At 40.7% G+C, this 25393-nt stretch overlaps 1 protein-coding gene across 4 annotated transcripts in view; it reads right to left on the bottom strand.

The window, feature by feature from the left end:
- The window catches only part of EIPR1 (EARP complex and GARP complex interacting protein 1), a 73340-nt gene that overhangs the window by 5720 nt on the left and 42227 nt on the right, over nt 1–25393 (bottom strand). For all 4 annotated transcript variants that reach the window (XR_006413597.1, XM_044418727.1, XM_044418735.1 and 1 more), the window contains 3 exons: nt 21405–21541; nt 16880–17047; nt 14465–14632 (listed from right to left, as the gene is read on the bottom strand). Coding sequence is in view for 3 of the 4 variants with exons in the window: in XM_044418727.1 (XP_044274662.1) it covers nt 14465–14632; nt 16880–17047; nt 21405–21541 (473 nt within the window). In the remaining variant the exon portion in view is untranslated. The remainder of the gene's footprint in view (nt 1–14464; nt 14633–16879; nt 17048–21404; nt 21542–25393) is intronic.

Raw genomic sequence — 25393 nt, 5'->3', positions numbered from 1 at the left:
AAGCAGAGAATAAGAGCCACATTTTGCCCACTCTTTCATTCCTCAAGAGGTTATTCAGAGCATACTGCCTCAGAATGGGGAGGAAATGGAGGAGGGAGGTCTACTTACTACGTATCAGGGCTAATCAAGGGCTCAACGGCAGGCAGTGGCCACCAGTGGATTCTCTGTGTTCAATATCCACTGTGTGCTGACGTATTTCTCTTGTTTATCCAGTGTCTACCACTAATTAGCTACACTGGGTGACAATAACTTAAGGTGTGTTATGCAGTCCCAAAAGTCATTTAGGACTTTTGAGACAGATCAGATTTAACATATATGCAAGCTAGGCAGCTGATAGGAGAGTCCAACACAGCCACACCTGATGTCAAAAAAGGAAATGACTCAAAAATTAAGGGGCTGGTAAAGAGAAAGTCCAAGGGGAAGCTAAGAAAGAAAAATCCCTCCAGAACACCTGAAAGTTATTCACCTAGAGCCTTGGTCCCAAACTTTTTCTGTGCTACCCTCCAACCTGCTTGTTTACTGCAATCACCCTGGAAGCACTTTCCCTCAGACTCACACTATTCTTCCTGTCTCAAACAGCACCATCTACTACCTGTCCCTTACTAAACACACAATAGCAACATTGTTTCTTTGGGTCTCCATGGTTCCTTCTGTCAGGTTCCCCCGGTCTTATCCTCCACACTAGCATTTTGGCCATTCTGGGAGCTTTGCTATCCGGCAGAGCTCAGGCCCATAGCGCTAAGCTTTTTCATTCCCCCTCTCCAGGCATGACCATTGTGAAGGCTATACATGTGTGGAAGGAAGACAAAGCAGCTGTGTGGATGGGTACAGGAGATGCCTGGCCTGCTTTTGCCAAAAAAAAAAAAAAAAAAAAGGCAAGAAAAGGGGAGTAAAAGGTCTGGTATTTTTGCAAAAAGGATACAAAGCGTATTGAACATTTCTAGAGGCTCCACACATCAAGGCTCCTCCAAGTGGCTTCCAAGGTTACTGGTGAGGCTGCTGCTTCAGGAAAAAGCATTCTTCCTCCCTCAACAAGAGCTGCTTGCTCTGACTTTTTGCCCTGCTTGGTTTGCCTCTCCTCCTCAACCCACTAGGAGTCTGTGATTGTGACTGCAGGAGCTGGTGAGTGGTCCCTTGGGTTGAAAGGGAAGGCGTGCCCTCTTAGCAGAGAGGGTTATGGGATTCCTGGTCCCACATTTTCCTCCAGCCAAGTTCCCTTCTCAGTGGCAGCCATTTTGCTACTACGACTGGCTGGCCAGCAATGATATGTATATGTACCCTGCATATAATCTGAAGCCAACATAAAGGGATATCCTCTGTTCCAGATGGGAGGCTGCCCTTTCATTCACTCTTTCTCTCCACCTGCCCTTTTTTTGGAGGGCTCCCAATTTTTAAAGTAGCAGCATGTGTAGATTTAAACCTCAAGGCAGTGTGTTTATTAAGAAATAAATCTCATAGTATTCAAGGTACTTAGGATTGTAATTCTGCCATCTAGCAGGTCACATTTCTAATCCATTTTTTAAAAATTCTTCCTAGCCTGTGCATATGGCCCAACATTCCTGAGAACTTTAGAGGCAGGGCTCTCTTCTCTTCTTTGGCATGGTCAAAATGAAAATCCCCAGCTGCCAGAGCAGGGTGGATTTGATGAGAAAGAGAAGAGTTGGACCCCTACAACTATAGTGCTCATATTTTTATTTCTTCAGAAAAAGTATTGAAAGTCTGCAACTGCTGCTCTGTCAAAAAATTCTGTAAGAAGATGTCTGCAAAAGAAAGTGCTGTTTCAAAGAAATGAAAAATTACAGATGAGCACCATGTCTTTAATGACGAATGAACTACTGAGTACTTCTTTGTTTTAAACAAGGATAAAACAGTTTGCCTGGTTTTGAAACTGTCTCGGTATTAAAGGAGTACAATGTTAAAAGGCACTTTGAATCCTGCCACAAGAGCTACTCAATAATCAAGAAGAGGTGCGAGTGAACATGATAATTTTTTTTTTAAAAAATCCATCTTTTTGCAGCAAAAAGGCCATTCACTGTGAATTTGTTAAAAAGCACATGGTTAAAGTAAAGGAGGAAATGTGATTCCCTGATAAGGAAACTTACATTCACTGTGTCAGTTTATCTGCATCTACAATCACCAGTCATGCTGAAGAACTAGGAGAAGAGATGCTTATGTCACTGATTGTAAAGGCAAAAAGTTTTGATTTTTTCCCCCTTTGCCATTATATAAGAGCAATGACATCATAGACACTGCTCAACTACTAATATTTATCAGGGGAAGGATTCCAACTTCAGAATTACAGAAAAATTGTGTGCACTGCAGAATTTGAAAGGCACTACAACTGCAGAAAGCATATTCTTGAAGATGTGTGAATCAGCAGAAAATCTTTGTCTGAGTTGGGATAAATTGAAAAGCATCACAACTAATGGTGCAAGAAATATGGTAGAAAGTAAAACTGGTGTAGTTGCAAGAATCAGTGAAGAAATATTGAAATTAAATGATACACCTCCCATGAAATTGCACTGCATCATCCAACAGCAAGCCTTGTACAGTAAGATTCTTCAGCGGTAAAGTGTGGTGTGTATTGTTGTATCCAGAATTGATTACATCAAGCATCATGGCCTTACTCATCAGTTTTAAAAGCTTCTCTCAGAGACAGATACAGAATATGGAGATGTGTTGTACCATGCAGGAGTTAGGTGGCTTAGCAGAGGCAAAGTCCTCAATGTTTTTTCAGTCTTCATCATGAAGTTGATGTTTTTTCTCAAGGAGAAAGGAAAAAGTCAAAAGTCCTTTCTGACCCTGGATGGATTTTTGATTTGGCTTTGATTTAACTGATGTCACAGAGCATCTGAACACATTGAATTTAAGGTTGTAGGATAAAAGAAAGCTTGTGTGTGACATGTATTGAAAGCTTTTGAAACAAAACTAAACATTTTTGTGAAGCAAGTTAGTGAAAGTAACTTTTCAGCTTTTCAACTTCTCATGCTGCAGTGAACTAAAATTTGAGAAGGATGGGAATTTACAATTCAATGTTGAAACACACATCAAAGCACTGAACCTATTACAGGTGGAATTCTAGAACAGGTTCACTGATTGCCATAACCATGGAAAGGAAATAGGAATGTTTCAGACTCCAGATGAAGTAGCCCCAGAAGATCCAAGTAACTTTTTTCAGATGGAACTAATTGATTTGCAAATAAGTGATCATCTCAGAGGCATTTACAAAGAAAATAGTCTGTTAGATTTCTATTCTGGTCTACTTGATATATTTATCAGGTAACTATTGATATATTTATCCACCTAAAGAAATTTTCTGTAGGCATGTTCACAATCTTTGGCACCACATAGATCTGTGAACAAACATTTTTCAAGATGAAAATTGTGAAATCCAAGTGGAGGTCAAGACTTACAGATGAATCTTTCATAACATTTTAAGTCTGTCTGTCACAATCCTTGACTTGGACATTAATACCTTGGCTAAAAGAAAACAGCCACAAAAATCACACTGACAAGGTAAGCAAGTGTAGCTAGATAAAAGGATTCCACAGTAAAATATTGTTCCAAAATGGATTGCATTCAAGTTAACATTTCTTCATTGACCTCTGAATGCTTACTTTTGATCTAAATTGGTAGATTAATAATTTTGTTACATTTTATTTAAGATGTGGCCCTCTTGAGGCACTGGGCACTCTAATGTGGTCCCCATGTTCCAGAGGTTGGGACCACTGACCTAGAATGTACAGCACAAGAAAGGTATTACCAGCATCACCCAAGGTGCCAATGTTGTTAACTGAACGAAGGAAGCTATCAGCACCAAAAGGTCTTGCCCAGTGAGGTACATAGGTAAGTGGCAGAGCACACATGCTGAAGGCAGAAGGAGCCAGGTCCAATCCCTGTCATGATGACCCAAACCCAAAGTATGGGTTCAGTATGAGTGGCTGAACAATGGGCTGCCATTGAAACCTGAGTTTATTGCACTATCTGAACCCAGCCATACTAATAAACCATGGCTTGCTGACCACAAACAACCCATAAAAGGAACCCATGATTGGGAACCGTGGGCTTTTTATGCTTAACAAAGAATGGCTTGTAAGTACAGTTGGTTTTAGGCACAATAATGCACCACAACAACCCACATGGTGGTTTAGGGTAGTTCGTGCAATAATAGGTGACTTCAACTACTCCCAACACTGAGTGGATACATGTCCCAGTTCCAGCAAAGAGGCTAGTTTTCTTGATGAACACATTCTTACTAATAGATTTGACTATGTAAGATGTCAGAGAGACATCTACCAGCAAGTGCTTGATGACCGAGGAACTGTGTCAGTTCTCTTTCAGTATGACTTCCTTTTCTATCATTTTAACAATTCTATCACTTTACTCAGGGCAAGCTGGCAGGCCTATAATTTCCTAGTTCCCTGTCCCTGCCCTGGTGCTATGTGAGCTGCCTTCCAGTCCTCTGGCAAGGACACCCGGCAAGTTTTAGCGACAAGCGGCACTGTCTCTTTGACTGGGTTCAGTCACAGAGAGGTCCAACATTCTGTTACCAGCAGCAGATATGCAGGTGTCTCTGCTCGCAGACAGCACATGCAGGTAATATCCAGTTCTGCTTGTGTCTCCATTAAAAAAAGAACAAGCAACATCACAAAGGACTGCTTTTATAAAGGCCATTAACAATAATACTTAACGAAACTTCTGATATTTAGGAACAAAGTATCTTTGAGCAAACATTTCTCCTCAGACTATCACACTGTCCATTAGACACCATGACTAATGTTCATTGCAGGTTTTGTCCTGTCTTCTTTTTTCAAGGCCATTTATCTCACTTGCCAAATATATTGACCTCAACCTTCCATCCACAAGGATTCTCAACAAGACTAACAGTCAATCTAAAAAATAAAATTATGTGAAGATTTTTTTATTTTTGGTCAGTCCTGAAACTTATTTCCAATTAACTTCATTTAGTACTCTTGAGATCACATACTGATAGGCCCAAGAGTGAAACAATATTCATATCTTCTTTTATCTGTAATTTTATATACCACCGACAATCAATTGTAGAGTGTGTGTGTGTGTGAGACACCAGTCAATTACAAAGTATCTGTAGCAGGGGAAGGGAATATGTAATCCTCAGGCTACAGATTTTGTGACCACCACTGCCCTTGTCACACATATAGTTGGTTTATTTATTTAAAGTTTTTATATGTTGTCCCATTACTGGATGGCTTACAAAAACCAAAGAACAAAGAAACCGTAACTTGGGTAGTGGTAAGGTCCTAGAAAAATAGCACTAAGAGCAGCTGTTTGTCACAGGAGGTATTGGCAAACAGTGGCTATTTTAAAGCATATGGTGGTGGTGGCTGTAGGGACTAGGTTCTCATGGCCCGAAATAAAGCATTCCAAGATTGTTTTCTCAGAATCTGAAGCATAACTGGAAGAGACAGGGTTGGAATTATTCACTGAAATGCCAAGCTAGGAAAATCCAGTGATAAACCAAAAGAATCAGACCCTATCTGAGTTGGATAAACTATTGAACCGGCAGAGATGGGTGCAGATGTAACACAGAATCATAGAACAGTAGGGTTGGAAGGGGTCAAAAAGGCCACTAGGTCCAATCCCCTGCGGTTGCAGGACAGCAAGTTATACCATCCCACTCGGATGGCCATCCAGTTTCTTTCTGAATGTCTCTAGTGTGGGAGAGCCCACCACCTCTCTAGGCAACTGGTTCCACTGTTGTAATTGCTCTCACAGTAAAGAAATGCTTTGTGGTATCTAGTCTGAATCTGGGCTGTTGCAGCTTGAGTTGATTATTCCATCTACACTCTGGTATCAGTGAGAAGAGATCTTGACTTTCCTCTTTGTGACAGCCTTTCAGGAACTTATTTATTTATTTATTTATTTATTTATTAAAACATTTTTATGCCGCCCCATTCGCCGAAGTCAGTTTATAAGCATGACTTATAAACTGATGTCATGTTGCCCCATTAGTCTTCTCTTCTCAAGGCAGAACATATCCTGTTCTACAAGCCTCTCCTCATAGGGCTATGCTTCCAAACCCTGAATCTGTTTTGTTGCCCTCCTCTGAACCCTTTCTATTTTTCTGCATCTTTCTTAAATCTTGGTGCTCAGAACTGGACACAGTTCAATCCCATATTCTGGAATCAGATCAGAACAGCAGACCAACTGATTAGATTCAATGTTCCCACCATCTGGCCCATAAGCAGAGGAAGGGTGGAGCTAACTCTTTTGGTTGATAAGAGAGGAGGGTGGCTTAATTTGGAAACAGCTTCTTAGCATTAAGCCAGAGTGCCCTAATAAGCTGGTATTCTAACTCTGCTGGTGTCTTTTGTTAATGGCATCTGTAATACTCCTCTTTTGTATCACAAAGCCAACCTCACTGGTCAGTTTTAGCATAACAAAGAATGTATTGAAAAGCCTTTTTGGTGGGGGTGGGGGTGGGGGTGGGGTGGGGACTGGCTTCTGGCACCACTGAACCCAGGGTGACAAAAAATCCTCCAACCCTTGGAAGTTGCCCAACCTGACTCTACACAGGTACCAAGAATGTACATCAAATAATCAGGATAAATTACTATCAACCCAGAGGGTTGACATAGTTGACATAGTTGACAATAAAACTTGACATAGTTTTATTATGCAATCACCCTGTCTCATTTACAGAATTCTATGGGACAGTAGGGGCCATGCAGATGATGTTTTCATCTTTCATTTACAATCCTCCTGTGTTTTGTGTCTACCTCTTCCATATTTTTTTAACCACAAAAATTCAACTGGGGAGAAAAATATGGAATCGCAGTACAATGCCTTTGGATTGCTAGTAAGAGCTGTCTATCTGGAAGTACCTAATTGTGGTTTTGCACTTCACTAAAGTGGTCAAAATTTTAGATTTTCTCATCATATTCCAAATTGGTGTTTTCCTTCCCCTTCTGAGCCCCCTATGTGATCATTTAGACTGGCTCAGTTTGCACAATCACCTTAGCTAGACAACAGGACAAGGGTTATAGGAAGGCTGTTTCCCCCTCACACAAGTCATGCCACTCGAGTTTGGACATGACAAGGAACACCAGGGCAGGTAATTAGATAAATGCTATACCTTGGCATTGTTGGGAAAATTTAGGTAAATCCTGTCTGAAAAGCATTACTTTTTGTGTGCTTTTGAATTGTGGGATCAAATCCTGTCTTCCTTCTCAAAACCAAGCTGTCACTGTTTAAAATGGCATTCCCCGCCCCCCCCCCCCCCCCCCGCTCCTTTCTCTCACCTTTAGCTGTAGGCTACAGTAGGCCATTTTAGCCCAAACATACATTGTAAATAGTCATTGTTGGAATTCAGTTTACAATAATCTTTTGATAGCCCAGAGGGCTTCATGTGCCCTGATCATGCAGAATGTTTAGAGTCGAGATAAGGGTCTGAGCTGATCATGAATAGTTTCTAGTAGCTTGAATTTGCATGTCTGAGCAGACCTGGAGATGGGTTCAAGTTGTTCAACTAGAGTGTCAATACAGACAATTATAAATATTGTAATCTCATTGTTACAGTGTGATTGACTGACATTTCTTTATCTGTTCTGTATGTGGTGACTTCAGAATCTTATTGTAATCTGCATTCTGTCATCGATTGCCCTGTACCTGTGTACCTATAAATGCCCTGTAGTGGTATTGAAGCTTTGCAGTAGAGTTCATCTCTGCCTGCCTGGCAATGCAGCATGCATTATCGTGAGTGTACCGCGGGAACCTTGGGGTAAATACAATAAAGCCTCAGATGGTCTGGACGCTTGGTCTTTCCCATGAACCCGAGTTTTATTCCCTCATCTCAAATTGAGATTCCGGGATTCTGACAGCATCAGTAGGCACCTTCCCGCTTGTTGTCCCAGTCAAGGCCTTAAATGCTTGATGTTGTGCAAGGAATTATTTTTAAAAAATATATTTTTCGTGGGAGTTCTTTGCACAAATTTCTTTGCGTAAACTTTTTTAAAAATAAGGTTTTGACAGCCACAGTCAGTGCTTCCTGAGACCTACATAATGTTATTATACTTGCTTGCTGTTTGCACTGTAGGAAGAGGATTTTGTTTTTAAAAATCTCAAAATGATATGAACTGTTTTCTGTTCCTGCAACGCAAATTGTTACAGTAAGATTTGAGCACTAACATCTATCCTGCCCCTTCAATTGACAAAATGATTGACAGAGTCCTGAAAAATATGGTGTGACTACATACAAACAGCATATTAAAATATTCAACTTAAGTATTAATCAAATCTATTTTAGAGATGTTGCACTGCAGCTGAAAGAGCTAGCAACATTTGTGTATATGAAACAGAGTTGACATTAAATAGTGTATACCAAAAGCAGGGGCTGAACCCACTCATGAGCTATTCAAAAAGCCTGGTAACCAAATGTGATCTGAACCTCAGCTGTGAAACTCTCTGCCTCAGAGTGTTTTTCTTACTGTGTTTTTCAGGATGGCAAAAACCTTTCCATTTGTTTTTTGATTTTATCTACTGCATCTCTCTCTCTCTCTCTCTCTCTCTCTCTCTCTCTCGAGAGAGAGAGAGAGAGAATGAATATGGATGAATTGCATGGTTGCTTTTGATTGCTGGACGCTCTCCTGAGCCATATGCAATCACAAGGGCAGGATGCAATTTTTCTATAAAAAGGAAAAATCTGAGAACATTTGATACCCTTGGACTTGAGCAGGAGCAATTTTAAATGCTCCTGTTCAGGTTCCTTGATTGCAACTTAATCTCTTCCTGCAGGAAAAAAAGTTGCATTTCATGCTCAACTCAGAGGATGTTTAAGAGCTTTGCCAGAACAGATCCCAGATTTCCGCAACTGTTGATGAACCAGTTTCTTACTAAACAGCTGGCTGTCCCCACAAATAACTGCAGAGAAGGGGAATTTCTGTCCTTCCGAGGAACTTGCAGCAGTGCTACAGTGAACATGGGGGTGGGGGCTCCTGCAAGGTTGCTGATTGGCTAGCCAGCCAGCCAGCCCGCCAATCTGCACTCCTGCATTCGCAAGGCACTGACACACCTCCTGGCTTCACGGCCATCTCTTTCTGGTTTCTGGTAAAGGCAAAGTACTCCTCCCATGATAGCCAGTTGTTTAAACCAGAGAATTGTTTCATTTGCTCTATGTTGGGTTAGAGGCAGAGAGATCCATTGTTACCATTAGACACAGGAACATATAAAATGTTAGTGTTTTTCATGGAGAGCTGTATTGACAGAGTGAATTAAAAAAATATTGCTAGCAGTGGTCCAAGCATCTTCTTACCCACAAAACTCACCAGGTGATCTTGGGTCAGCATCATCCAGATCCTTTCTCTGCTTAACTCCCTTCACAGGATTGTAACAAGGATAAAATGCTTGTAATAATGCTGTGACCTGAGAACCAATGCTAGCGAGATACTAAAATATACTGCTGTGCTGCCTAAAAAATTAAAATAATCTGGGGGCTTGGCTACACTATAAAACTGCATAGGTGTATCCTTTGTATTTGTAGAACCAATATTGTAACTGGATCAATTAGAAAGTTTTCTTTCCATTCAGAATGCCTATTCAACTCCAGAAAGTTAGAACAAACAACACCTTTTCACAATTACCCACAACTTAATCTCCTAGCTTCTGAAGAAATTAAAAATCTTTAAAAAGATTCCTATCATTATGATCCATTAAAATTAAAGACATGTTGATTCAGATTCCAGCACTAAACTTTTAATCTTGTTCCTAGAATATATTTTACTATATGCCAATGTTCTCATTTTAACTTTTTCCAGTTCAAGACTGGAAAGATCCTTCTTTCTTTTAAACGACACAAGTGGGACCTAGAACAAAATGTCGTGACATGGAGCACTAGTGCCCCGGGTTCCAGTCAGCCATGGCCTCTTCTGGGATAGTTTATTCCACTCTGCCTTCTTCCCATGAGGCACTCCGCATTCTGTGGGCAGTGAGCATGCTTGGTCGTAACTGAGCTGCCTTGAAAGCCCCCAACAGGTTCTTTCCTCTTTTCTTTTTCTTTTCTGCAAACCATGAAAATCTCTTGAACATTTCCATAACATATTTTTGTTTCTCAGTGGTTCCATTTTGGCTAGAACTCACCAGAACAGCACACTATTAGGAGCAATTAAGAGAAAATACACTTGAGTGTCATTTGGGTAAATTTATGAAAGGAAAAAAAGGAAAACTCTAGGTGGATTTTTTTTTTCTTTCAAACATTGAAATTATGTTGTATTTTCCCCCAAAAAACTGAAGAAGTTTGGATTCTGATTTTCTTTTCTTCCTTCCTTCTAGAATAGCAAATAAAATGTTTAAGGCAGTATGTTCCTATATTGCTACGAGGTCTTTACTTTCCCAAAATGATTTTCTAAAACTACAGGATGTAAGGACAAAGATGTAAACTTTCTGGAAATTTTGAAGCTATGGGAAGTAGTGTTTTTAGTCCTCTGTGTAAGATTTCCTCCATTCTTATTAAGCTTATTGATCGAATATATCTTTTATTTATTACATTTCTATACCACCCAATCACTGAAGCTCTCTGGGTACTTTAGAACAATTAAAACCATAAAGTAAAAAGAAAATGCACTGTAAAAGTATAAAACTACAATATAAAATAGACGTAAAAGCCAAAGTAAAACCTAGCAGCTATACAAAGATTAAGCTGCACCAAAGAATTTAAAACAACCCACACTAAAACACTAAAAGTTCTGAGAAGGTAAGAAAGTCTTTGTTTGGCACCAAAAAGAGCATAACATAGGCACAAACCAAACCCCTCTGGGGAGTTCGTTCTGCAATCCAGCTCCTATTGGTGACAGATCTGAATTACTTTGCCTTCAACATATCAATCAAACTTGCTACCAAGGATCCATTTCTCTCCATGGCCCTGACTGTAGCAAATCACAAGCCACTTGAAAAGGTGGAAAAGAACTCCCTTTTTACTACTAGTACTGCCTCTGAGTAGACTTGAATAATGAGCTTTAACCTGTGCTTAGTCAGATTCAGGGGAAGAAAGTCTTCTTCCACCTGCATTCTAGCCACCTCCTTCTTGCTTCATTGCCCTTAGCTCAGGTGTACATGAAGAACTTGGTTGGTCTCTGCTCAGGTGGAAACAGTGCTTGAACAAGTCATATTTGCATTCCACAGAGTAACCTGGACTTCAACAGGAGCACCAGTCAGACCAGCAAAAGAGTTTCCCAGAGCCTCCTGGAATCCATTATCTTTCATGGGTAGGCCTATTTTAATAATTTGCCCACCCATGTAAGTTAAAAAGTTCCATTTATTCAGAGAAGACTGATTTACTGATATTTTAATTACTAATCATTTTATTATGAACTTAGTTATTTGTAACTGATTTTATGTTTCTAAAGTTACAAAGAGACTTTAAATGTGTAAACAATGCTTTAAAATATTTTAAAAGCAAAAAAGTATTGCTTATTTTTCCCCAGACTGATTTTTTTCCAAAGATTCCCACCCATCTCCCTCTCTGGAAGAAATTAAACATCACCACACTTGGGCCCTCACTGTATTTCATGATTTTTGACAACTATTTTTATGATCCAAATAATCTTCTTTCTGGAAGGACTACATTCAAAAGTTCTGAAAGGGGAACACATTTGGGAAGTGGACTAATGAGATGCTGAAAAAGAATCAAACATATCTTTGAACTTTCCTATCCCAAAAGAAAGAAAAAATATGTAAGGCTTTGACAGCCCAGCTGAGTAAATCATGGAGCATTCAAACATAACATATAAACCAAAATTTGCTGCTGTAAGAATGGCTCCGGGGAGGTTTGAGGTTGCATGCTCCTCCCTTTTCATTTTCCACACCTTTCTGCACAAAGGAAAGAAACATGAAGATTCATTCAATATACTGCAACAAACATAGCTTCCCATTTTGTCTGAACATGGGAAAACATGGTTTGTTTACACTGTAACTGTATAACAAACTCTAAGATCAAATTATAATCAAGAGGTGAAGGTATATTCACAGTTCTAGATTCTGGGAGAAACAAGATTCCTTCTTGTTCATTATGATCTCTTATCCACAGATGGGGGGCTGCTGATAGTTCAGATTTGGTAGTTCCAGATAATAAGGCACTTTTATTCAGAGAGGCCTTTGGTCTCATGAGCTGATTTATTATATTACAAACTTTTGCTGATATCTTTTTATCTGCCTATTTCTGTATTCTGAGTATTTTACTTTACATTTTATCTTGAGCATCATTCAGTTGATCTAAACCAATAAACATGTTGGGCAGCTGTAGGGGAAACTTGGATATGGCAGAAACAAGTACTAAGTCAAAATATGTAGCGACAGGATATAGGTCTGTGGCTAGGATCCAACCACTGAATTCCACCAACAGCTGCATCCATATGATGGCTCTCCAAATATTGAGCCATTTGTGTACAGTGATTTCCTATGCATGGACTGACCAAGATATTTCTCCATATTGCCTTTGTTGAGGACTAGTCAGTCATCCAACGCATGAATGGTTAGCTGCAAAAAACAGATGCTCTGTAGATATTCAGCAGTGTTCACATGGCTGCTTTCGCAAGTGAGATATTCTTTGGTTCTTACACTGCTGGCTGCTCTCTTGGTTCATTGGTAACCGGATGAATAACAAAACTATGGAGACTCTATAGTACAGATTGGGTCTGGACACATACTGAATTCCGTACACAGAGCAGGCTCTGGGAAAAGGCAGTGGCCCCAGGCATAGGATACCAGATACTGAGGCCCACCTTGTTGGATAGGCTTCCAAGCATGGCTTTATACATGCCTGCTTATACGCACGTTTAATTCGTGGAAATGGCATAGGGACATGTGCATATCCTTCACAGCAATATGCTACATGTTATATGCATAGTGCCGAACAAACCTAAGACGTGGTTCCCTATTTATGCCTAATATGAAATGGAGAAGAGGACCTGTAAATGCCCCAGAAAACACTCTTTTAAAGGTCAGTATTGCCTCATTTGGCCAAATAGCTGGGATGACACTATAACAAGACACTCAACTGAAAAAAATTCGGTGTCACAATGCAAAGGAAGATAGAATGATCCAAGAGAACAAGAAAAGATGTCCAAGCAGAGGCAGTTCAAGGAAAAAGTGCGTGCAGTGGATAACGAACTGAACATGTCAATAATGTGATACTGCGGCACAAAAGGCCAATGCTATTTTGTTTTTATATCTTTGATAGAGGCATTGTTTCCCAAGATTGAAACACTGGTAATGCTGACCTTCTCAGTGGTAGTAAAACATCTGCTGTATTGCAGTTCAGAGTAGAATGGCATTTCAAGAAGGCTGTTGACAACTTGGAAATGATTCAGGGGAAAGTTATAAGGATTATAAAGGGACCTAGGAAGACAAATTATATGAGGAAAGCCTGAAGGAATGAGTGCCGAAGACAAGTAGAGGAAATTGATATTGTAGTCGATCTTAGTTATTCAAGAGCTTGTAAGAAAGACAAAAAGAACAATTCTTTATCATTTCCACTGGTGGAAGGAAAGAGGAAACACATTAACAACAACAACAAAGACAGACAGACAGACAGACAGATTTTAGCTTATATAAAGGTAAAAAACAGCTTCCTGTCCTAGAAAAAGTTCACATTACCAAACTGGGTTACAAAGATGCACAGCTGGCTCCCAATTCTATGAATGCTATTCAACATATAGCTTAGAATAGCTTTTCCCAATTTGCTGTCCTCCAGACATTCTGGACTTCAACTCCCATCAAACCCCAACCAACATGGCAAATGGTCAGGGCTTATAGTTCTTGTAGTCCAATGACACCTGCAGTGCATCCCTGTATTAGAGAGCTAATGGACTCAGATCAGAGGACCACCAAGCCAGAACCTCTGTAGGCACACTGGCTCCCTTTCCATTTCTAGTGCCCAGGCCAACGGTTGCTCCTAGCACTTTAGAGAGTCTTCAGAACAGAACAAGAGGAACTATTAGAAGTGCAAGAATCTTTCAGTGATAACTGATATATTTGGTGGCACTTTTCAAGAAGCCATCAGGATTTTCATAGAATACAAAGAATCCAATTTGTGTTTCTACGAAATATCCACACAGCCTATCAAGGACATGCCACTAAAACAGTTATATGAAAAATGAAAATCTTTCCACATCTCATGTGATGTGCAGGCCCTTGAAAGCCAACAAGCTCCTTTTGACTCCCGTGAGCTTTTAGTCTAAGCTTGTGCTACCACATGACTTTAGTATATGTGAAGTGAAACAGCAATCATTAAAACCATGAGAAATGCCATTCAAAATGCCAATTCCAAAACACTTCAGAAGGTTCAAATAATACATTCAAATAAGTTGAGTTACTTACATGTAACGTGTATATAAAAAAAAGCCCTCAAGTCAATAGAGAGCGCCCGAGTAAGCTACAACTAGAACTCTCCCAAAATGATATGGCAGTCAATTAAAGCAAGCAAGTTTCTTACTTGTCTTCCTGATGATGGTCTTCCTGGTCACTAAGATCATCATCATCTACCAAGTGTCCAAACGGTTCAGAAGAAATGGATACCATGTTGGAAAGAATGACTCTGCTGTCACTGCTGCCTGTCAGTACTAACTGGTCATGGGAATGATTGTAACGGACATTCCAAACCCTAAAAATATGAACATAATCACAAAATCAGCTACTAGCACCACTATGGAGATTTCAAAATGTCAAATCATTTTCCATCAGTGAATTGTTATGAACCAGTTGCCTAAGATCAATCACATATAAAGAATGGGTTCGATTGTTGACTATCTGTGGGTGGAATTCCAACCACAGGACTTGCATGCTGGAGGAAACAGGAAAGGGACTTCTTCCCCTGCAGCCTCATGTCCTCTCCTTCCAAAAACTGCTCCAGAAGATTGGGGAACTTCTGAAACACTGTAGGAGGTGGCACTGGGTGATGCAAGGGAAGAGGGAATTAGCAAGTTCTCCATCCTCCAGATCTTGGTTCCTTCTGCAAATGGAAGGAACCCTTCAATTAGGTAGTATCCAGCTTGGAAGGAATGGAAGGAGTTTCTGTTCATGGAAGGATGCTTGTGCTCATGGAATAAAATGGTGGATACTGCCCAATGCAAAATAAAAGCACGCATGAATTTCCAGTCACAGGATTAAAAGTGTAGATGGATTTTTAGGAAATGGCTTGATAATTACAGCACGGGTTGCCATTCTCCTGCATGCTAGGATCATGCAGCAAGTGCTCTTCGGGCAAAGGGGCCACTGATGACATTGTATTCTCCCCTCCAATACCAATACCTTTGCTACTGCCATTGTGCTATGGTAGAGTCAAAAGTGCCTTGCCTTAACAACACTGAAGACACAAAGCTCCATTGCATTTTCTCCAGCTCAAAGGAAGACTGGTACAGTCACTGAACAGCCTGTCATGAATGTGAAGGTTTGGATCTAGAGCCATAAGTGGAGTTCTGCTAACAGAATGCTTCCCACTGGAAGGAGTGGGGAAGGGGGATTCTCACCAATTCCTTCTTCCCCCTGCATCCCAGCTAAAATCTGCTGAAGCATTGAAAGGCCCTCTGGAACAGCATGGAAGACAGCAGGAAGAAGAAAGAAATTGGCAATAATTATCCCGCTTTCCCCTCTCTCTGTCCTCAGTCTGGGAGAGAAAGCCCCTTGGATTGCAGCCCCTTCTACCAAAATAAGGGCTCCTTCTGTTTGCCAAAGGGTTGCACTAAACCCACCCCTAATGCATTTTACTAGTCCAGGATTTGCCCCCATCAAGGGACTCTGCTCACAAATCCCCCAAATCTAATTTTGGGGGGGGGGGTCTCTACACCACAAACTACCCCTTACAGCAAGGGCTCCTGACCCTCACTGCCACATTTTCAGTGGCCTTGGGAGGTGCCATGGGAAGGAGAAGGTAGGGCAGTCTACTTCTGTCAATACAGTTTTAGTGCAGTTGATCAAGAGCAGATCTGCATCGAACTCCAGATAACAAATGTTCTACTACTCTTTCTCTGAGCTGGAAGCTGGTGCTTCATGGGATTACCTAAACTGGCTTTCCTGACAGATTGGAAAAGCATCATGATAGTGTTACAATAGTCTGGAATAGGGCAAGTAGCTCTCATCCACTTTTCTGCATGGATGCATTATATACTTCAAGACCAAATCAAGACCTGAGCCTGTGGGGAATTAACAAAAAACTCCTTTTCCTACTCTTCCCTTAGCAGCAACCTTAAACTTTTCTTTTAGGCTTGTAAGAGGAAAGGAAAGGGAGAGAGAAAATGATGTGAATTCTGCAATGTTTGCTTTTATTTAAGACAGCACATGGAAATTCTGAAAATATTCCTCCAAAATCTAAACATGATTAACTTGATAAATTAAAGCAGAAGTTACCCCAACTCCCTATTGTGAATAGTTTAAATAGTCCATAAAACAAAAAGGAGGATTAATGGTATTAATTATACCATTTCAAATGTATGTATCATGGTAATACCATATATCTTTAGGTTTTCCGCCATTCTAATAGCTTAATAATCTCCTCAGAAAATGTTTCTATGAAGTTGTATCTTCAATGGCAGTGCTGAAGCAGCTTCAGGGTCCAGAACTGATGCCCTAAAAATCCAAGCAATTTAAACAACATTCTCTCTTTCAGCAATATAGAAATCTTTCTACACTGCTATTCAACAAAAGGAAATCTCTGTTGCAAAAGCATTTAGAAACTGTTTTACAATATGGACATTATCTTCCTAGGAAATAAACAAAGGATAGCTTTTAAAATGAACATGCTGTATAGAGATTTCTGTATTCTACAAAGGAAAAATAAAAGATCCATTAAATATGAAACCAAGACAATGAGATCCAGTGTGAAAAGCCCTCCATTCAAAGAAATGCACTTTACCAGTGGGAATGCTCTTCTAGTGTCTTCACTGGCTCACTGACATTTCTGGTGTCCCAGAATTTCACCTTGCAGTCATCTCCGCAACTGGCCAGATAGTACTGTTTGTTGGGATTAAAATCTAGGTCCCGCACCAGCTGTCCATGAGCATTTTCTATACAATATATTTGGCTGTAGACACATCAAGAATAAATACATATATAATGAAACATAGCCACACTGCTTACAGAAAAAAAGAGTTTTGTTTGCACTGCAAATTATTTTGTTCCCATTTAAGTCAATGATAATTTGCCACATCTGCTTTGCTACCAAGTGCTTGCATATTGGCTTTGCTCCTTTAATAATATTACTTCTAGGTTTAAATGGAATATCCACATACAGCTGGATTATTCTGGGCAAATGGGCTGGATCTAGAGCATCAAATCACACGAATGCCAGGCTGTAGCGTGGTTTCCATTTTCTCCTCCCCAGCCCAATCCATCCACCTCCACTGGTGGAACACTCTACCCTCATTAATTAGAGTCAGGCCAGTATCTTTACTTCTGCACTGAGTGGCTGGATCATTGCCCATCCAGCATGCAAAAAATGGGTGCAGAACGTGTGAAGAAGTTCAGAGACCATGGTGTGCACATGATAAAACCCAGGTATGTGCTACAGCAGATTTGGGGCATGTCAGGGTCTGTTTTCAGCTATCTCTTACTGTCACTTACTCACGGAGATCCAGTATTTTATTCCTGTTTCACTACCAACCGCGTGTATTCTTTTTGTGACCATCAATTTTGCAACTGTGTCTCTTTAAGCAGCATGTGGTCAGAGACACAAGCAATTGCTGTGCAGTAATTTTACAGGAAAACATTCCAAATGGACATGACAAAATTGCAAGCTGCAAGACCACTAACACCAGGCCTGAAGAAGTCTACTTAAAATAGCATCACCTGGAACCATTAAAATGGCATTAGAACACACACACACCTGGACAAACTACTGTATTTTTTTTTTAAGTTACTGCCACAAAGATTCCAGTGACATACCATTTCTAATGGTTAATAAAAATGATCTTTAAAAATATCCTTTAAAGATGTAATAATCTCACCCAACCTGTTTAGGCCATTCACAAGCACTGACTACTTAGTTGATTAACCTGCAGATCTATTGTTTAGAGCATGGATGCTCGTCCCACATTGGCATCCAGTGAAAAAACACAAAGTAGCGGTTAGACTGTTGCACTGTGGACCCTGGAGATCTAGTCCCACTTGGTCCTGAAGCTCACTGGGTGACTTTGGCCCAGTCACAGGCTCTCAGCCTAATCTACTTCACAGGGTGGCTGTTGTTGTTGTAAGGATAAAAATGGAGTGGGGCAGAGTTTCTTGCAAGAGGGAAAATGGCAGGATATAAAGGCAAGCTAATAAGAATAGGTATGTGGAATGACTGCTTTCCCCAGTCATGTGACCAGCCCATGATATTATAACTTTTTAAGGCTTCACCCTACTTTGATAGCTGGAGTCCTAGAGTGGAAGATTAGCTAGGATCAGTGGGAAAGTAATTAATTCCCTATCACCACTAACAGACTTTTCAACTGTGAAGGGTACAGGAGCTCTAACAGTTTCAATTATTCTCTAACAGTAATTTTCTGTGCATGCATAATTGAAATGCATGGGACACCTCCAAAAACTGAGATACAGTATAAAGAAAGAGGGACCTTAAAAATAGCTACATCCATACACAAATGCACAGGTTCAGGGATAGGTGAATGTACACCTGAGCTGAGGAGTTCAACATCCTGAAGCTTGAGCAACAGTCTAGCCACTCCTCTCTTTGCCACCTGGCATACACTAAAAATGAACTAGGTGTTCCTATGCTTTCCCAGTAGGCTAACAAAGAAGGGCCACTGCAGACAAAACAGCGGCAGCAAGGTGAACACAATCCTTGTTCATAGCCCTCCAGACACAGATCCGAACATGGCTTGAGTGAAGGGGAGACTGGCGTAGGGCAGCCCCTAACTGTATGCCCAGTATTGCAGAAGCAGGGCATTAAGGTCAAGGGATGCGTGTCCTGGAGAAGCAGGTATGAGCATGAAGCCAGCTCCCGGTACCTTGCCTTCAAGCCAAGGGATGCTTCCAAGGCTGCCACAGTACGGTAGGAACAGAGACATCGATCACCTCTTTGCTCGCGAGCCTCCTGCCTCTACTGACCTTCACTCTGAGGAATCACTTAATGCTTCACACTACAAAAGCATCTGTTTTCTTTTCCATAGTGAAAATGCTATTATTTTAAGTAGCAGCCAAGAGAAAACCTGATCAGCCTTGAATGGCAGAGGAAGGAGGGGAAATTTAACTGCCTGTCTTCCTGCCTTGCCCAGGTCAAAAACTGTACCTTGGAAGTCAATTATTTGTATTTCAAGGGAAGCCTCCTTGGCACCAAAGACCGGAGAAGCCATTCAGGCTTTAGCTTGGTCACTATTTATGAGACAAAACAATGTGTACATTCGGTACACTCACATAATTGCTTTGGTTGGCCTACAACAGGGGTTGGCAATCTGGGGTGGTTCCTCACACCCCACAAGACCCTTAGTGCTGCACTCTTCAGCGGCTGTAGGATTAAAACAAACTAAGCACGTCCTCAGTAAGCTATCGCAGCAGTTTGTCTTACAAGCAAAATTGTAAGCTTGGATCCCCAGTCAGTGGAGGAGCCTGCCAACAGTGGATAAGCTATTCAGAGGAGAATAAACAGTTAGAACCAATGTTAACAGAGTAAAATCCTGGGGCTGAGAGTGGAGAAAATAATATTTTGGGTTAAGTTCCTTCCTAAGCCAAAGTTTCCATGACAATAACCCAGAATATGGAGCAATGCAGTTTACTGATGCCACCCCCCCCGACCCCAACTAAATTACTCTTTTGTCTCCTTAGTCCATGGGAACAGAGAAGCTGAGTGTGTGGGAGCCTTTGCATGTAATGTGAAAATGTGGTTTAGCATTATATCCATAAGCAGAAAGGCCCATTTCACTTCAGCATATTCATGACTTGTGGTTACATGCAAAGAAGGAATGAAGCATTCCCAAACCTGGAACCCTCCAGATGTTTTGGACTATGGCTTCCATCAATTTCAGGCAGCATGGCCAATGGTTAGAGGTGAAGACCAAAATATCTGGAGGGCACAAGGTTGGGAATGATTGCTAAATAAACTGGCAACAATCTCTAGCATGCTTTGCTGGAACTGTCAAACATATTCATTTTAAAGCACAGTCCCTGGTTTGCACATTGATAAACCAGGAATCTGCTAAAGTGAAATTGCATTTTGGCTTCTCTTTCTTCTGGGTATATGAGAAGAGGAAAGGGGAGGAAGGAGCTCAGTATTGTACTTGGACCTTTTTCTGCTGACAGACATATCACAAAATTATGGAAAAGTGTTAAGTGTAGAGTGTGTGCACACATACAAACACACACCTGTGTGGCTCTTCTGTAAGATGTCATGCCTCCACTAGCAATTTATTAATAATGACCTTGTATGTAGGTCCAAAGTAGGTTTTTACAAATACTCTTATAGAACATAGATGGGGAACATGGCAACAACAAGAAACACTTTATATGGACAAACAGATAGCATTTTCTAATTGAATTGATCAGTTTTCTGGTATCAAGAAACATAATTGGAAACAATGGAAATACAGGGTTACACCCATGAGCATGCAGGAGACATAAAACTAAATTTAAAGTCATCTCCTCCTTTAAGGCAGCAGAAGTTATTACAAGACATCCGTCTTCTGAGCCTAGTGATAAATTACTGTGTGCTAAGGGGATAAGCTGTATCTTTAAAAAGCTTGCACAGACTTCTGTTGTCATGGCAACAGATGTGCACAACATCACTCCTTTGCTTATCAAAATCACAACTAGAGCAGGAAAGCAGTCCTATATTTCTTATATTGAAGCACTAGATTTGTTGGCATTCAAAATTTTGGTATGTTGCAGCTGCAAACTACATACATTTGTGTTAAGCAACTGGCTGCTGATACACTGGAAATAACTGGTGCATTATCTTAAAAAGTACTGTTGAGATCAAATGGAATGGAGCCATTACACACACACACACCACCCCATACCTAAAAAAAAACCCCACCTTAACATTTTGTTAACGGAAGTCATTAGTACACCAGGCCCAGTCAGCTTTAAAATATCAATTCAGCATGGGAAGTTGAGTCACGCTACTCTAGACTGCACTGCAGAGTTCAATGGCACTATCTAAAAATATTCACACAATGTAATCGAGTTCCATTAAACTAATAGGAGTTTTACCATTAATGTCAGTAAGTTCAAGACAGCACCTATCATGTTAGATGGGGAGACCAGGAGGAAAAATGTGTCAGGCTTTTGTAACAGGTTATTAAATTTATGGAGGACATGCAAACCAGACAGCTTGTGAGATAACCATTTCTGTTGTCCATTATAATGGAGAAAAATCCCTGCCAGAAAAGTAACTTCCAAGAAAGAGACAGTTTGTTTCTGTTCTCCTGTAAAGGAAGAACCACACTTACTTCATCGTGCGTATATCCCATCCTCGAATGGCAGTGTCATTTGCTGTGGCAACTTGAGTGCAATTATGGTGAGGACTCCAGCGTCCAGAGGTAAACTTTAACTGCCCTTTCCCTTCCAAAGCAACTGAATTCGACAGCTGTACATTAAGATACAACCCCACAATGAGTGACTCTGTTATGAAACTAGTGTGAGCTTTATGTTTTTCTGTCTATACAAAGTAAATGACTTAAAGGGTAACAAGAAGAACAGCTTGAAATGTAAAACACAGAATAACAAGTCTCAGACTAACAGTTCAGGTTGTAACATATATATGACCTGTTGGCTGTTCTAGCTAATACGAAAAGTAACAACATTCTTCAAGTATACATATATTGGGGCAGCATCCAAGTGGTCTGCTCTGCAAGTGGGCCCATCATCACTGGAACCCACCTTTTGCATGACAGGGATTTAGCACTTCCTTTTAGAAAGTTGCAAAATGTGTGAAAACACTCAGCTCCGGACTAGACCAGCTCAGCAGTTCCCTTTTGTGAGCTTGCCTGATCTACCTCATTCCAGAGATGGGCTTTTCTAATTGTTTCCAGTCCCCGGAAGAAGACTTAACTTTCTGTTGCACAAGTGGTAGACACCACTCGTGAAGCAGAAGCAACAGTGGGGCCCCCATGTCAAGCAGCCCACTAAGCCCTTTAAGGCTTTGAACTAGAAATATTGATTTTAGCTTTTTAAAGAACGATCCACCTTTGGAATCATATTAAAAAGGAGAAAGGAAAAGAGAAAGAAATGCATATAATTAGCTGGTAGTGGGATAAACATAACCTGTGGAATTTCTCAATGTGTGAACCTATTCAGACATTACAGCTGCAACAGGCCTTGGGCTCCTGCACAGCCTCAGCATGTAGTCAAAGTAACAAGTACACCTCACTTGCATCCATCATGGAGTTTCCAGAAAATCCCACATTCAGCTAGCGGCATATGGGCAACCAGCTGCTTTTGGTCACTTTTGGCTCTGGAAGTCTTCTGTGCAATCCGCTGTGGATGTCTGTTGCCAATGCTGCCCCGTAATTTTCACACTCCACTGACATGACCCCAAGTCAGTTTGGGGATGACCCCCCCCCCTTGCACACCTAGTTCCCCGGGGCGGTTGTGCTCTGGACAGTCCACCAAATACCTGCTCAGCATGCAATCGAGGAATGTGACTGTCCTGGGGAAGAAGGCGCATGAGAAGCAGCATTAGCACACACCCTCTTTCTTGGGCTGTTTCCTGGACTGGCAGGAGCATGATTTCAATAGGGATGATGACACGGCGCACTATCCTCTCCAGTTAAGTTGCACATCTTCAGTGTGCAGTTTGAACCCTTCCCCGCTGGTATTGAGATGGTGAGGAGCACTACATGCCTGTGCATGAGTGCACATTCCTGAGTTCAGGGTGGCTCATCACAGAATGCAGCCTTTGGGAGCAAAAAGGTTTCCTGAAATGAATGGGATGACTTCTGGATGCACTTTGCTTCTTCTTTCTCCAAGCTGAGGAAACACAAAAGCCCAAGGGCCACTCCCTATCTTTCCACCTCTTCCTCTGTTGCATAATGTTTCAGAGACTATGTAATGTCTGAACAGGCCCAGAAACATGAGATGCCATTAACAAAGTCCCCAGCATATCAGGCTAGCAGCTTCAAGTAGAAGCTCTGATGAAGGAAACTGCAGCAAGCTGATTATTGCCTTACCTTTCCTCTGACACCTATCTATCCTTGAAATGCTGGCATTCTATTATAGGATATGAAGTTGCTGTTACAACATGCAGCTTTCATGACCTTCTGTAATCAGCTCTTGTACGAAAGTTGGTCTGTGGCCTTTTTCCCTCAAGGCAATCTTCTCTCACATCCATACAATAAAATAGATGTGTACTTGATTCAGTTACAAGTGTTTTTAGACACACACAACTGGTACTTTAAGTCTATTAAATCAGTACCCACATGAAATTTCCCTATGAACTATATTCTGCTCTTGTACTTGATCAAACAGGGAAAACATTTTATTGTTTATTATATCTGAAATGGACACAGCTCAGTTGTTTTGTCAAATTTTGAATTCATTTCCCTGAGAAAGAGAGCATGTTTGAATATGTAGATATATATAAGCACAATAATAATAAATAGGTATTATCACCACAGTGTCTTTGTATTCAAGGACAACAGTGGTCAGGACATATTACAACTGAACACAGTGGCACCAAACTCCATAACTGAAGGTCATTTATTGTTCTCTTCTATAAGGAAAAGGGTGCACAAAAGGAAATGTGTTGAGAACATTCTTGTTTGTTGGCTGTGTGTGGGGATGGGACTCATCTGCTCATAGCATTTCGCACTCATTTTTCATCAGTGCCTACCTTCACCTTCTTGCATATATGAACTTATACTTGAATACACTAACCATTTGCTAATATTTTTAAACTTTTGTAAAGTGAAGAAATAATGGCATTAGGAACAGAACAAAAATAAAAGTTGTCATGAGGTGCTCATGCAGAAATAACCCAAGAAGATGATGCAGGAGCATCTAGGGAACCATTGGCCTGAGTGATTAACTACTATGGTAGGCCCCAAACTTATGATAGTACTTTAAAAACAATTAGCTCTCTCCCTTATCATCGGTCTCCCTGCTATATAAAAATGCCCACCTACACATTCTAAATAAATATGGCTACAATGTTAAATACTCTTATTTAAAGTGAGAGCAATAGAAAAATCCACCAAGTTTATTCAAGTTCTACAAGACTCAGAAATCTATTTTAGTTCAGAAAGACCTGAAAAGTTTTAAGGTTTCTAAGAGAGCAGTCTAAACACGTATTTCAACAACTGAAATATGTTTAAGATGCAATGTTTCACTTTTAAGTTCTTCTGAAAAACAGTCATATAATGGCAAGTACATTGTGAGTCTCAAATGCAAATAGTCATGCCACACTTCACAACCAGACATCATTACAGTCAGGGCTACTCATACTCTGAGATTCCACAGAATCCTGGTTTGGTATTAGCCACGGGAGGTGCCATTATATGAATAGAAAGCACTTCCCTCCACAGAAGTTGGAAGTTTCTGATTTTCAGAGATTCCCTCTTTCTCCTGCAGCCCTTGCACCATAGCTCAAAGTGTTCTGGGGGTTCCTCTAATATTCACAAAGGGCTTGTCAGGGGGTGCAAGAGGGAGTTTCAAAAGCTCCATTGTGGCAGTTGATCTTTGGTCATGGATGTTCAAATCCAAATCAATATCTAGCAATCTCTGAATCTCACTGGAGTTATTTATATGACCCAACAGTTTACCATGGTTATTTAATGCATAGCAAGTGTGCAGTGTGTGGGGGATATGTGCAGTTGCCACTTTGAATACACAAGCCCTGCTCAATAACACTGAAAGGAAGAGGAGAATTATGTTAGCTGCCTTGAGTTCATTGAAAGGAAAAGAGTGGGCTATAAATTAAACAAACAAACAAACAAACAAACAAATAAATGTTTGCCGAAGTGAAACAAAACTTACATAAACTTTGCCCGTTTCAGGGTTACAGGGGGGCTGTTTAACCCTGACATAACACACACTTGCTGAGTTCACATGGCAGGACAACCCCTGAGTAGAGGATTGCATGTATAATCTGGCACCGGTGGGTACCACAGCTCTTCATTGGTTAAATAATCCACAATAAACCACAATGTGTTTCTAAACCTCCTAGCTCTTTCCCTTTTTAAAAGAAACAAGATTGTAATGGTTGTGAAGTTGGGTTGAAAATGTGCAGGCAAAGCCAAATGTGATGCATTGTAACTTAAGGGGGTACAAGAGAATTCTCAGTAACTATACAGCATATCTACAGAACTTTTCATATACCTTCACAGATCCAGAATTGCTTTGCACTAGCTAGCACTCAGTCCTGAGCTCAGTTCAAAGTGTTGGTGCTAACCTTTAAATCTCTACATAACCAGTGAATCAAGGAACACTTTCTTCTATATGA

Source organism: Varanus komodoensis, unplaced genomic scaffold, assembly GCF_004798865.1.
Source record: "Varanus komodoensis strain SLA01 unplaced genomic scaffold, ASM479886v1 scaffold10, whole genome shotgun sequence".
In the NCBI taxonomy this organism is placed as follows: Eukaryota; Metazoa; Chordata; class Lepidosauria; order Squamata; family Varanidae; genus Varanus; species Varanus komodoensis.
This window is presented reverse-complemented; position numbering and strand designations above follow the sequence as displayed.